This window comes from Fringilla coelebs, assembly GCF_963513975.1.
Source record: "Fringilla coelebs genome assembly, chromosome: 4".
NCBI lineage: Eukaryota > Metazoa > Chordata > Aves > Passeriformes > Fringillidae > Fringilla > Fringilla coelebs.
The window spans coordinates 15449755-15464106 of NC_140032.1; the positions used below are offsets into that span (position 1 = coordinate 15449755).

A 14352-nucleotide genomic window follows, 5' to 3' on the forward strand; every position below is an offset into this window, starting at 1 on the left:
CAAGTTACATTAAAAATATAAACCCTCCCATATTAATAAAATAATTTCAATAAATATCAGCAAAAGTATTACATTTCCATGGGTATATTTTCGAAACTAAAAAACACAGAAAAGGAGGAGTAACTAACTAGACTCTAATAAGTGACTAATTTCAGCTGTACATGCCTGTTTCTGCTCTACTGACTCGTGAATATGCAATGAAAAACAATCACTATGAAATGGGAGAAATGCAGTGCACAGGCTAACCAAACAATGAGCAAAAAACAAGGAGCAGAAAAGAAAACAGTAAAAAAACTGATAGGAAAATATGTATAGGAAAATACGTAAGAATAGTTATCATAAAGTGAAATGCCAAGTCCCTGAGACAGAGGAACTGCAATTGAAAAAGGAAAGACTGGTTAGGAATAACTAAGACAGCAAGAAAGCAAATAATTAATTAAAGGAGACTACAAATCAGGCACAATTCACTTTAACAGGTTACTTAGCAAAGCTAATAACTTGCACATTTGGAACTTATTTATATAAATGCTGCTCACAAAGCTCTAAAGACCTCATTCTGGCATAAGATTCTCAAAGGCAGCGCCAGCACTATCTGCATTCATGGCAAGTCAAGGCTATCAAAGGCCACCTGCATGAAGCACTTTGCAGGCATTGACCCAAACCTGCAGCATTACACATGAACATGCAGTTCTAATCTGGCAGCACAGGTTTAAGAATTATAGAGCCTTCATGTGAAACACTAGGAAAAACATTTTAATCCATTTGCCATTTAGTTGATTTTGGAATGTATACTTACTCATCATAAACATCCTCTGTATCCATCCTACGATAGTATTTAGAGAGTTTTACAGCAAAAATTATGGCAGGAATTAGAAACATTGAAGAGCCTCCCAAACCAAACCAAAAGGTATTCTGAAATAAAAGCAATAAAAAAATCAAGGAAAAAAGGTCATGGAGAAAACTAATCAGTAAAGTACTGAACCCCTGCTTGATATTCTAACCATTGTTCCAAAAGAACACAGTAGAAATTAGTTCTTGTAGTTCTTGTCAAAATATGAGTTTCCAGCACTTTCTTAAGGCACTTTATAACATGCAAACTGCAGCCCTGGTTGTGTAACTAATTTCATTATTATACAGTTGAACTGAGTTATCACCTGGTGTTAAAATGATGATTTTTCAAATTTGATTTGTATTGGCTGGAGGCATTTTGACTTCCAAGTGACTCAGCTAAGTTCTATCATCAGGGGAAATCATGGTCCATCTCTCACTAGAGGGCTAATGGCTCCACAAAGAAGAACAGAAGCTCTGTAATGTCTGAGCTAATCAATGAGTACAACATAGATTAGGAGGTTTTCATGGTTAAGCCTTACTAAATCTAAACATTTCAGGGTTAAGCATTATCAAGGCCAGAGTGTTTTGGCTTAACTGATTACATGCATTACTGGTAGTGTGATTAGGATCTGATTTAAGTGCCATAAAGCTAAGTAATAGTTTAGGAGGCCTTTCAGGTACCTTCCAGGCACACGGTGTCTTACTTTACTTTTAGTACATGCTGTCTTCTTTCAAAGTCCTTCTGGCAAGATGAAAAAGCCAGTATTTCCCTTCTATCCTGCTACAAGTCATGCTCAATGTCTCCAACATACAGAAATTAATCAAGATCTGTCTGCTAGAAATCTAGTAATAAAAACTTATTCAGGCATTCTAGATTTCAGGAAAGATACCTGAAAAAGTTTTTCCTTGGTATTTTCTACTTGCTTTCTGCCCACACCTCACCCTCGTAAGTCAGCAACAGTTACAAATGAAGCTTCAGATCTTTATGTTTTTCCATTTTCCATTTCAAGACGTTTCGGAATCAGTTAATTTTACAGAATTCTTGCTAATAGAAGCTTAAGTTTACTGAAAATCCAGAAAGTCCAGCACTGGACTTGATCCATATCAGATCATTCTCCTTGCGTAATTTTGTATGTGATACTTTATTATATTACTTCAGAATAGTCAAGCCAGAATAATTAAATGCAGATATATGTTGAAAGAATTATCCCCTTGATGCCCCAATTCTGAGAAAAAAAATGTTTCTTACCACAGAATCAGCTATATAGCTGCATAAAAAAATATCTACTGCTGTATCTATCACATTGGCAATAGGCTTGCATGCTGCTACTTCCATTGATATCTAAAAAAAATCAAATTACAGTTTTAAGTATCTAACAGAATAAAATAAGAATCTCTAAACTTTAAGTTACAGTTCACTAAACTGTTATTTTAAAAAATATTTCTAAATTCAAAATAAATAACAGTAGGATATGCTATCAACTGAAAGTCTTTTAAATGTCATCTTACTTTCTCAGAGGCTGCAGCTGAATAGAGAAAAATAAAACAAGATACTAATGACATCAATTTGAAGTATGCAGGGTCAGGTTGAGTGAAGTACTGGCACAAATGGTAGATTTCAGGCTAGCCCTGAAAATGATACTGGTAAATCTGCACTGCACTCCTACAGACACAAGTCATCATTTCTATTCTGTAAATGCAACAAAACTGTAGGAGACTGATTTTCCCACTCACAGTAAGTACAAATGTATTAAAAACTGAAATGATAAAACACACTATCAAAGTAACATTATTATTATTATTGATTTTATTACTAATACTGTTAAGCTTTCTTATTTTTAAACACAGCTTCTCTCAATAAAGTAAATGCACCTTACCGACTCCTTGACCCACTCAGTGTACTGCTCAAAGTAGCCAATTATGGTATCCATGTACTTTTTTGTCTCCTAGGACCAGATCAAAGAGAACAAAGGGAAATTAACCTCTAGCTCTGTGACATCATAAATTAATGTACTTTGATCAAATAAAGCTTACCTGGACAATAACTTGGGAAGCATTGTTATTTATGAGATCCTGGGCAGCATTAACAGCGCTAATGACATTTTTCACCTTAACCTGGACAGGAAGAGATGGTGTTTAATATAAACAAATCCCCTTCAGGCTGTTGCAATGGCTCTATGGCCACTGCCAGGAACCTACTCTCTTGATAAACCAGGGTCACTGTCTTGTCAAAACCTGACAAAAAAAAAACATTTACAGACAGAACATGAGCCTGCCTAAGGATTCATGATCATCTCAATATTGTCTCATTCTGAAAAAGGATGAGTCACTAGTTATGATGCGGTATCTTTTCCTGGAACCTACATAAAATCTATCCTAGTATATAAATTAGTTATTTTCCACTCTCTTTCCTTAAATCAATGTCTGTATATACACTACAGACGCACAAAATGCACAGGAAGAAAGCAGTGGGCCATATACCATCACAACAACTCGATGACTGAGGTAGGATTCTGTACAGCCAGAATATGCCTCTAAGCAACTACCTGAAGGACTGAGATATTTTTTCACACCCCCATAAATTCTCTCACAGAACACACACAAAGGACAGTGTACACAGAGCCTGAAAATGTAGAGATGTTTCTTAAATATACTTTAAAGTCAAACACCATCCCTTTCTTATAAACACTTTATATCATGGCTTCTTCCCTCCTCACCCAGTTTCAAATCACAGATTCTAACAGATACCTATCTGCTCTTCTGCTGTGGATGGGTGAACACTGTAATGAGAAGCACCAAGGTAGGTATGGCCCATAAAGCTGTTGAGACTATGACTATGCTACTAGTGTGGCTGTATTCTTACTACCAGAGCCAAGGCAGTCTGGTGACTGAAAGCTTTACTTCCAGGAAAGCAATCATCCTGCTGCTTACTCTCTGGCAGAATGAAGCCAGCTGGTCTCACTGTGGTGCAGGCACTACTTAGAGGGGAAATGTGGGCTGCCCTGGAAAAGCCTCTCTACAGATCCAGGGTCACTGAGCAAGGTTGATGGTGCAGAAGCAGGAACGTAATGAGTAAAACCTAAAGAAACAGACGCCAGTGGGAGCTGGGCATGGAACAAAAGCTGGTTAAGGATGTGAATCACACAGCTCTCTTATGTCAGTTGTACTTTCGCATTTTGTTTCGTGGTTGCTCCCCCCAGGTTTTGCTTTCAAGGATTCTAGAAAAGAAATCCCTACATTCTGAGGAAAATGAATAAGACACTATACAGACTGGTACTGAAGCCTATTTTATCACCTGACAGTTCAGGTTATAATTCATAGTCCCAAAACCATGCCAAATGTTTTCTTTTTAAAATTTTCCTTTATGCAGAAGAGAGATCTAAATTCTTATTACTTCCTCAATGCATTACATCTCTTGCAATAGTGGAACAGCTAGAAATAGAAGAAAACTGTGCTGAAAATATATGCCCTGCATATGTGGCAGAAGGATTTAAAACACAAAAATGTTCCTGTTGCCAGAAAGAAAAGCTTACCATAAGTTCAGATGATGTCCTCTTCAGTAACCTAATGCTCTGATTTAAAGTGCTCTATTGGAAAGGAGGGGAGAAAAAAAAAAGCTTCAAGTACTTACTACAGGTTAAGAGCCCACCTGTTTTAAGCTTATATTCATGTTTTGATAATCTACAGAATATTTTGTTATTAGTACTACATATCACGTTGTATACAACAGCTGCATCAAAATTAATACATTGTAGGTTTAATCATTGAAACAGTACTTCACCAACAGCACTGATTTATCTAAAGTTAGATGCAATAAACTAAGATTGCAGGAAAGATGGAGCAGTTAAACTCAGACCCAAATGTTCAGAGAATTCTATAGTGTGCAGTTTCTGAAGGGAAAAACACTTACCCTAGCTTTAACATATTTCTTGACAGTCAGTTTTGTAAAAGAAAAAAGAGATGAGAATAATTAGGAGTTAATTAGGAAAGAACAGCATAGAATCAGAGCGGACCAGAAGAGTATTCTTCTGTGATACAGACACACAATATCAGATGCTAGGATAAACTGAAAGTCTTCATGATATGTGGAGGAAAAAGCAATACCTAACATGCAGGAGAGTCACAGCTTGTCACTACACAAAACTGTAGGTCGAAATCAGGCAGACGCAGCTCTTTGGCATCTTTCACAGCATCAATAAAAAAGACACTGTCTCTACATACTACTCCCAGGAGTTTCCAATTCCAATACTGTTAGGTGATTGCTAACTCCAAGAAATAAAGTGTCAAAGTGATAATAGCTTTTATTACTGAAGACCACTGACAAGCAAAAAAAGAAAATAAGTGATTATGGGGGTTTTAGAGTTAAGAATTTTGTACGGTTTTTCCCTGCTTCTTCTATTCATATATAATCAGAAATAGCTATAGGAAAAATGGGGAAAAGGCCATTATTTTAGGCAGCATTATAAAACAGCAGCATTTTAAGTAAGAAAACGTACTAACTTATTAGACACATACTTTAGCCAGATTACTCCTCATTGACACCACCTGTGCTTACAGAAGTCCAGCTTTCTAACCTCTTTAAGGTATTAAGAGACTTGTATTTTCTACAAGCATGTTTAAGTACTGCTTTAATGTTTTACCATAGCTTGCTCCAGTGGAACGACTTGCTGGTTATGAATCATACGAATGCTGTTTGCATGTCCTTTTAAGGCGTTTTCCAGGGCTCCTTTTGGCTGCAAAAAATGCAATTATGCACTATTGTTCAATAACCTCAAAGCTTTCCAACAAAGCAAAAAACAATTAAAGTTACACATCCACTCCAGAACAGCTCATGCTAAAAACAGGGTATGATAAACTGAATTCCTAAACACAAGGAGGGGGGAAAAATATAATCACTGTATTAATAATTCAAACCTCAGCAACCAAGCCAGATATGCTACCTTGCTTATCTGGCTATAACATTATCAGGACAGATTTAACTGAAGAGAATTTTCACATGATGCACTAAGTCATTTTTAATACAGAAGAGTGAGCACATCTCCCTTGCACTCGCCACAAACTTGACTGCAAGAACCCTGCAGCACTGCACCCCAGCTGGGACAAGCATCTCCCAGTTATGGGTACTTGCTTTTGTTTTGGAAATGTGAACATCACCCTAAGGCACCCTCTGCTTTGTGAGGGGCACAGAATTTTAAGTATTTTCAGCTAGTCACTTGGAAAGGCACCTGTGAAGGGTATTTCCTATTTTTGTGGCTCCCACCTTTCAGCCAAAAGATGTGAGTTTCTGCTTTGATTTTCAAGTCCAAATGCTTGTCTGGAGCTCATGTCCATTACCAAATACTATAAAATTTGGTTTTACTCTCAGATATAAATTTATTTTCCATTTCCTTTTGGTGGCAAAACCATTTGGTTCCCTGCATACACACTGAATGCACACTGCTAACTCCATTTTGGAGGTGTAACAACGGCAGACCTCAGTGCTCAGAGATGTGTTTGCTTCCTGTGAAGTGTTTACGCAAGCACTCAGCTGGGTCACTGAGCAGTTTCAGGATGTTTCATCTCCTGTGCTGAGTGAATTGATTTACCTAACACCACATGTTGGTTGTATTGCTTGCTCCTCTATACCCTGACCCTTTGGCTTGATCCAGGTTTTATTTCATTTGCTCCTTTCAGTCTAAAAAGCTATGTTAAATTTTGTGCCAGGTGCCAAAAGATGCAAACTAGACACCTAAAATTAATTAATTCCGTAAGGTTTTAGGGGTTTTTTTTGATTGGTTCTAAGAGCTATCACTAGTAAAAAACTGGGATCATAAAATATCATTGGAAACCAGTACCATTTTTTAAAATAATCTAACTTTTATAATACATTGTACTATTGGGGTTTTGGCCTCTTTTTAAAAGACATCTCACAGATTACACGAGATAGCAGTTAAAGGAAGAAATAAAAACATATACTGTAACAGTGAATACATTTACTTATTTACACAATTATTTCTTTTATATGAAGAAATGGCTTTGTCTGATCTATTCTTAATGCTGATGCTTCCTTAAGAGTCTTCTACCAAAAATAGTGAAAGCAACCTACCAGCACAATGCACTTTCCTTTATGGAACTATGTTTGAAGAACCCCAGCTCTCACTTAAACCCAGAGCTGTCTAACCTTGACCTGAGTGCACCTGTGGCACAGAAGACCCTTTACCAAAAAAAAAAGCCCAGCAACAAGTATGACTGAATGATGCAAGACATAGAGCAAACACACCAGGAGCCTCCCCCAGTGCCCTCCTCCTTGAGGAGGGATGGAATCTGATACATTCCAAACAAGGTGGTCTCACTCTGCTGCGTCCCTCAGGGATCCAAGCAATTGCACATGTGCAACATAACTCTTCCTCCTGCACTGCAGTGCAGGAAATCTGTCTTGGGCTCATCCAAACCATGACCCTCATTCTGAAAAGGATCACCTGACCTGGACATGCATAACAAACAGATCAACTGAACAGTCACTGTCAACATGGATCTGTGCCACTTGCAGATTCATTTGTGGGCAATGTTGTAGCAATACCCTCTGACCATCATCCTACATTCAAAAAGCCCTTCAGATCAGAGAGTTTCTTTTGTGCATTTTCCCTCCACAATGGACCTCCAGTTCTCATTACAATCCTTACAAGCAGCCAGAGTATTAATTTTGCATATAACCAATTTTTCTTCCAACTGGGACCCTAAAATGTAAAGATGGAAATAGGAAATACTGAAATGGGACATTCCCCTCACAGCCCAAACAAAGAGTGGAATTTAAGAAAATACATTTTCAAAGCATAAAAGAATACACAAAAAATCAATAATTAGCAAGATTTAAAATACAGCTCATATGCAACACTGTTCTTCAGTATTTTTCCTTACATGACATTGTAGCACGTGAGTAAATGTTTGAAGTACAAAAATTCTCCATATAAAGTCTACCTTGCTATGTATTTATACTTATATGCATATAAATTATATATTTATGTATTATTACATTGATGAATTGGACTTACCAGCTGGTCTGCTCTCGCTTCTAAATCATTAGCAAATGAGAGAAGATCAACCTTGGTAACACTTTTATTGATCTGAAACAAGATGTGAGCAGTAAGAAAAGGAGTATGGTGCTATTTTATTTACAGACAGTTTGCATTTAACTATATCACCTACTCTGTCTACTCTCTCTTTTTTTATTTATTAACTTAAACTTCTTAAGTGCTTTTTTCCCCAACTTGTATTAAACCCCAAAACATGGTGTTTCACACATAAGCAGATTTTGCTGTTTTACCTGTTAGTAAGCAAACATTTCGTTTTATGTTTTGTCTTGGTCATGTCTGCAGTTGATTACAGTCTCACCTCTGTCAAATATGCTGAAAAGTCTATCCCATCTATTCCTGAAGAGCTGAAATTCAGAAGATTCTCCTTCCCAATTTCATCCAGCAGAATGATTTTGCTGAGGTTTATCTGAATGTGTTCAATTTTAAGTGCAACATCTTCTGTATACTGAGAGAGAAACAAAAGAAAGTAAAAAAGTAGTTTGCAACCAGCACATATTCTGCTATAGCCCCTGCCCAAAGCATCCTGCTTTTGCCAACTCCTTATTTCCATGAAGAAGCACACATTGATTTTTTGCTCACATCAGTTTAATTCTATGAAGTTGAACAGAATCCACCAGGCCATGTTCGAACCTGCCTTTATCTCTTTCATACCAATGGACTACTTGCCTTCCATTCAGTGTTAACTAACATCCCTCCAGGAAATGTTATCCTTTAAGAATGTTAAGTTCTACCCCTGGCTCTCAGTAAGGAAACCTAGAGAAGTCAGCATCTCAGTTGTGGCCAGGACAGACACTCTTTGCCACAGGACTGCATGAGGCTCCTCTAAATCCCTTTAGTGGTGACTAAAGGTGATTGGTTATTGTCACCTGAACCTTTCTGCACTGCACCCAAACCATGTTACCTGCAGTGGCTGCAGAGCTATAGTTGAGGAATGTGACTACTTTTGCAAGCTCCTCCATTAGTCATTGTGGAAAGTCAAAATAACTTTCCCTCTTAGTGAATCTGCCTTGTTCATTTTCATTGTCTATCATTTGGGGCAGGGGCTGTATCTATTAGTTGGGTACAGTACCTGGCAGAATGGAACATGTAAGCCCAAGGGGCTGCTGTAATGAAGGCAGCTATTACAGGCAACCCCAAAATCAGTACAGTCCTGCAATGACAGTGTAGTCATATGTCATTACAGCTTAACTGAAAAGACTATTTTACCTCAACTACTTCCAACCAAACCAGAATAATTCTTAGAACCAAAGTATATAATGTCCTGGATCAACGTAAATCTGACTGGAATCAGAGAATAACACACCCACACAGGTGTTTCTATGAAAAGAAAACTGTCACTGAACACCATAAGCAGTCTTTGGAAGATAGACTTCAACCTTCCACACAAGTTTCAAAGTTAAAACAAACATTATTATCAGCACATAAAAAAAGCAACATCCTTCAGAATCATGCACTCATTCATAGTTTCTTTACTTACCATACTAATATTTAAAAGCTCATTGATATTAAACAGATGTTCTAGGTGAAGGGAAGTATAAATTCCTTTGTTTTCCTTGCAATCGCTGGAAGAATACAAATACACAGATCAGCCTAAAACCACCTTGAGGACCAGGTATTAACAGAATGATTAACAATGTTTTCTTATTCTAAGAAAATCAGTCCTTTAGAAAACAAAACACTAATTATATTTTTTGAAGCTCATTCAATAAGAGAAGTGATTAACATTTTCTGAAAGGTGCAAAGTATTTTATCAATTAGCTTGACTAATATTGTCATATAGTAGTATGCTAACTCAGACATATGGAACAAATGGAACAAACAGGTTTTACTTCATAATCACTAGAATCAGAATGTCTTCTGGAACACGTGCAATATTTTGATGTGCCCGAAATACTAAGCATAGAAGAAACCACAAAACCAGTATGTATAAACTGAATTAAATAAAAAATAGTTAAATATGAACTGAATTAAATCTTAATCATAACTCTAATACCTGTACACTTTTTCAAAAGTCAAGTTAACATTTGGATTTTTAAAGATTATGCCAGCAAGATAGTTTTTCCAGTGCTTATTTAGTAAGTAAGGTGTATCCAAAACCTAGAAGACAAAATTCAGTAATGTTACTATAATTCCAATTTTCTGTATGTACTTATTCATATGTGGTCTTTTGACACATAACCACATCTAAGCTTATCACCCACTAAGGAAAATACAAGCAAAACCAGGGAATTCAAGCTCTCTGGTGCATAAAGTGAATATTAAAGCTCCCCATTATCAAGGAACAACTGAATCAGAAAAATCCCTCTCCAAAGGAAGACAAGCATGCAGTATTAACAATGGAAAGCAAATTAAACCAAGAAAGGATGAATGTCTCTATTTGGTTTGTAAGGAGGAAGTAAAACCAGATCCAAATTCAATTGAAGTGTCCTATCAAAATCATATGCCCTACAGAACAAGGATAAGACCTTTGGGACTCATGGGGATTCTGTTAATTGTTTAATAACATGAATAACCTCACCTTGAATAAATTTTTATCTTCAAAGGGCTCACAGACCAGTTTTTCTACATTTCCACCTGTGACAAAAGTGAGTACCACTACAATCATCAGCACCCAGGAGAAAAGAAAACTGAATCCAACACCACTGAAAAAGAAGTTGAGTAAGTTTTTGCTTTATAAGAACACATTGTGTGTACATATATATACACATACTTGGGACAACAGTGAAGCTAACAGTTAGCAGCTATAACAGAAATACAAAAACCAATTGATGGTTGAAATAGTTCTGTTTTCCAAATATATTCTTGCCCTCTGAAACATCTTAAATGTTTCAGTCCTGTAAAGTCTTCTGCTAAAATGTATTTGAAACCTCACATTAGCACTGGGCATGCAAACTGTTTTAAGAATGACATTTGAGTGACACAAAACCCTACAAGTTTCTTTTTTAAATTCAACTCTCTTGTGGCCTAAAAAAAGTTTTAGACTTTCAGATGCAATCTTCTCCTGCAACCAGCAGAAATTACATAAAAACACTCCTAGGCACTTTCCAACCCCAAACATCCAGAAGCACTCTCAGAAGGTCAAGTGTTTCTTGTCTCATCGCATGGCTTTTTTTGAAACTCTGAATAAATGTTCCAAATCTTTTAGAAAGTTATGAATTTCCTCAGTTTTTGCATTTTCCAAAGGGACTTGAACAGAAATTCATTAACCACAGCACTCCCCTTATAATGGTAAATTCAGGTTTTGTCCTTCAGCTGTGATCCTCAATGAAAGAAAAACTCCAAATCCCCAAGTCCCTCAATATAAGTGTGGGAGATCAGTATTTATTTCTATTCTCAGCATATATACCTAGGTAACAAACCAAATTCTTTTTGTATCTGCACCCTTCAAAAACTCAACCAAACCAACTTTCTACCTTTATTTTCTTGTTCCCTGGTAAGTGAAACTTACGCCATAAGAAAATTTCCTCCAGTGTTGGAAATACAGCCTCTGGTTGTGGGAGAAGCATGCTTATCATACCCACAGGTGCCACACAGCAATCCAAGGTAGTAAAAGACCAGAATCAGGACCAACATGCAGCACAGAATGAGACAACCCAGCCACCTAAGGAATAAAAGATAAAGCTCTTGGTTATTTTCACATGAAGAACACACTGAGACCTTTGGGAGACATCATGCAATACTATTTTCCCAAATGCCCCATTTGTGGTTCTGTTTGAGCAACCAGTGCCAGCAAAGATACACATATTTGCTACACTAGCATGTATTTTGGGCCAGCAGTCACTGGATTGCAGTCAGCTGCAGTTCTAAAGGACTGGGGAACACACACCACTGGAACAAGGTGTTCCCCAGGTAATGCAGGGGAACTGTACTGAAGCGTCAAAGTGCTCCAAGTAGAGCAATTACTCAAAGCAGATGTTCAAACAGCAATTTATTTATGAACAAATGGAGAAATTTATCAATGTGGACTGGCCACTGGTCGTGAAGTACATAGCTGCTCTTACTGTGAGGCTTACTAACAATTCTGCACACTGTGCTAGGCTTGTAATTGTAAATAACTATATTTAAGGCTGTAAAAACCTAGGCTTTATGTGTCTGTGCTGGACTGCTTTCAACGTATGGAACAGTTAATGGAACTTGATCAGGAGAAAAATCTTGGATAGGAAATGAACTTTCATTTTTATTAATTACATCATGTAACAGTTCTATGTGTCCAGGTATTTGGAGCATATCCATTTATTCACACATTACATATCTATCCTTTCCTCCTCCCCCAATGCCCTCTGCACTTCTTTTTCCCTTCCGTTGTCATTTCTTAGGCTTTTATTTTTTAAGTTCCCTTTTCTCTTCCCTGTACTTTTTGTAGAGAAAAATCTGTAAAAGAATCATTGCAATGAACATGCATGGCCAATAAAAAGAAAAATATGAATGCTGACAGGCATATTTATAAAAGTATACCTATTAAGAACTACAAATAATGCACCTGTAATTAAGAAAGGAATAGATAGAAAGTAATTTGGGCAGCTACAGGCTTATTGGTTTCATTTGTACTTGAAGTACTGTTAGGTTAGGTTTGACAAACCAGGTATTTAAGTGTCATATAGATGAGATATATTCTCCTGTAGCAGAATAAAACTATACATTTATTTGATTAAATGCAATATGAGCTTATCAATGAAAATATCAATAAAATTGTCAAATTAAGGCTCACCATAAAAGCTGTGAGATAAGAAATGGGCTAAAGGTAAGATTCTAAGCAAGGTTCTAAAAGTTCAGTTTTCTGTTCACTTTTATTTATCAATGCATTAAAGCCGGTAACACACATTCTGTAGCAGTGAAACCAATGGCATAAACACAGAAACAAATATTGATTGTAAAGTCAACCAAAGTATCAAACAAAATGTAGGGAGGATTTAATAAGCTTGTGAACAGAAATGACTAAATCTGGACAAAGATGGTATGAAATGAAAAGTTTTACAAGTCAAAGTATGAGGTTACTCAACTGTAAGAAACACAGAAGTCTCAAGAAGTATGTTTTTCTCAAGGTACCATCAACCACAAAGGCCAGTAGCACAGGTGCATGAAGATTTACAAGGTGTGAAGCAGAATCCCTCCTACTCCTGCTCTGCACAACAAAAGGTGCAGTAACAATGGATTAGCTTCAAGGCCTCTTTGGTCCTCTGCCCTCACAATTCACCAGAGACCCAATGGAAACAAGACCTAGATAAAAGGTCACCCTGGCATTATGAAATAAGCAGTTCCTTTGGGTGCTCTGTCTTTGACATCCACCTGTATCTATCCTTCCTGAAAAAGACCTGAAGGTCTACAGAGTAGAAACCACCTCTTGCTCTGTGGTGAAACAAGAACTGGTTATTGATCCAGTTATTGATTATACAATCCAGTTATTGATTAGCTGTGCTTTTTGCTTTTATCAAAATGCCAGTACCAAACAACTGCTTTATACATCTTTCTTTCACTGTGTTCATCATTAAAGTTTACTTGCCTTTACAGAACATTAAAATAACACAAAGTATTAACAACAGGTAGCGCTTCAGTCCTGCCTTACTTCTTGTACGTACCGGTAGAAATCATACTGCTCCACTAGTGGAAAATAATCTTGAACATATGCCTCACTCTGTGTAAGATGCACCATCAAATCTGCCAAAATCTTCTGAACAGGGAGTGCTCTTGTGAAGGTAGTAATATTTGAACCAATGGATTCCAGCACACTTTTTATGTCTAAAAGAACAAACATATTTCACTGTTACAGATCCTTAGAGGAAATTTACATTCCATGTATGCATTATAAAATGCTATTAAGCCATTTGCCACATGAAACAAGCAAGCCATGAAGACAAGTGTGAGGAAAACACAAGCAGGCAACAAAAGCATCACGCTTTGAAGTAGCACAATGGCATTTCAAAATGCACACTTTGTTTTAGCATTCAGTTTAACGATTCAAGATGCAGACATTGAGCCAGAGATCCTCCTCCTTCCTCTCATTATAAAGAATGTGTCACTTTTTATCTAGCCAACCTAAATCTTGCTTTTCATGCAACGTTGCAAATGTCAACACTGAGCAAGACAATTAGCCACCAAGTTTACAAAGGAGAAGAACAGAATCTATTTAAACTCCATGTCTTGGGAATACAAAACTGTGACAGAAATTGGACTGCCTATATTGAGAATCTACACTAGCTATTTTAAATCTTATAAAAAGATACAACTTAAATGAACTCATTCTAATTAGTTAGGAACACTCCTGAGGCAACAATCCATTAAGCCATTTTCCCCTCAGATTATGACCAAAGATGCTACCCCTCTGCTTACAGTTTAGATAGACACTATTTAGTATACAAAGATATGATTAATTCACTTATTATACATATTGTCTCTGTGTAAAATGCAGTTTCTCAATACTCTTCCCTTCCTTCAACTGGAAACACACTTG

The 14352-nt window shown here is 36.9% G+C and overlaps 1 protein-coding gene across 1 annotated transcript in view; it reads right to left on the reverse strand.

The window, feature by feature from the left end:
* Window positions 1–336: 336 nt before the first annotated feature.
* Window positions 337–14352, reverse strand: part of PROM1 (prominin 1) — a gene marked incomplete at both ends in the record, with an annotated part of 51102 nt that continues 37086 nt past the window's right edge. The window contains 15 exons of the mRNA XM_084204516.1: window positions 337–373; window positions 797–912; window positions 2081–2173; window positions 2709–2777; window positions 2866–2946; window positions 4365–4418; window positions 4742–4759; window positions 5472–5564; window positions 7863–7934; window positions 8203–8349; window positions 9382–9466; window positions 9898–10001; window positions 10423–10546; window positions 11353–11505; window positions 13481–13640. Of these exons, the coding sequence (XP_084060642.1) occupies window positions 337–373; window positions 797–912; window positions 2081–2173; window positions 2709–2777; window positions 2866–2946; window positions 4365–4418; window positions 4742–4759; window positions 5472–5564; window positions 7863–7934; window positions 8203–8349; window positions 9382–9466; window positions 9898–10001; window positions 10423–10546; window positions 11353–11505; window positions 13481–13640 (1406 nt within the window). The remainder of the gene's footprint in view (window positions 374–796; window positions 913–2080; window positions 2174–2708; window positions 2778–2865; window positions 2947–4364; window positions 4419–4741; window positions 4760–5471; window positions 5565–7862; window positions 7935–8202; window positions 8350–9381; window positions 9467–9897; window positions 10002–10422; window positions 10547–11352; window positions 11506–13480; window positions 13641–14352) is intronic.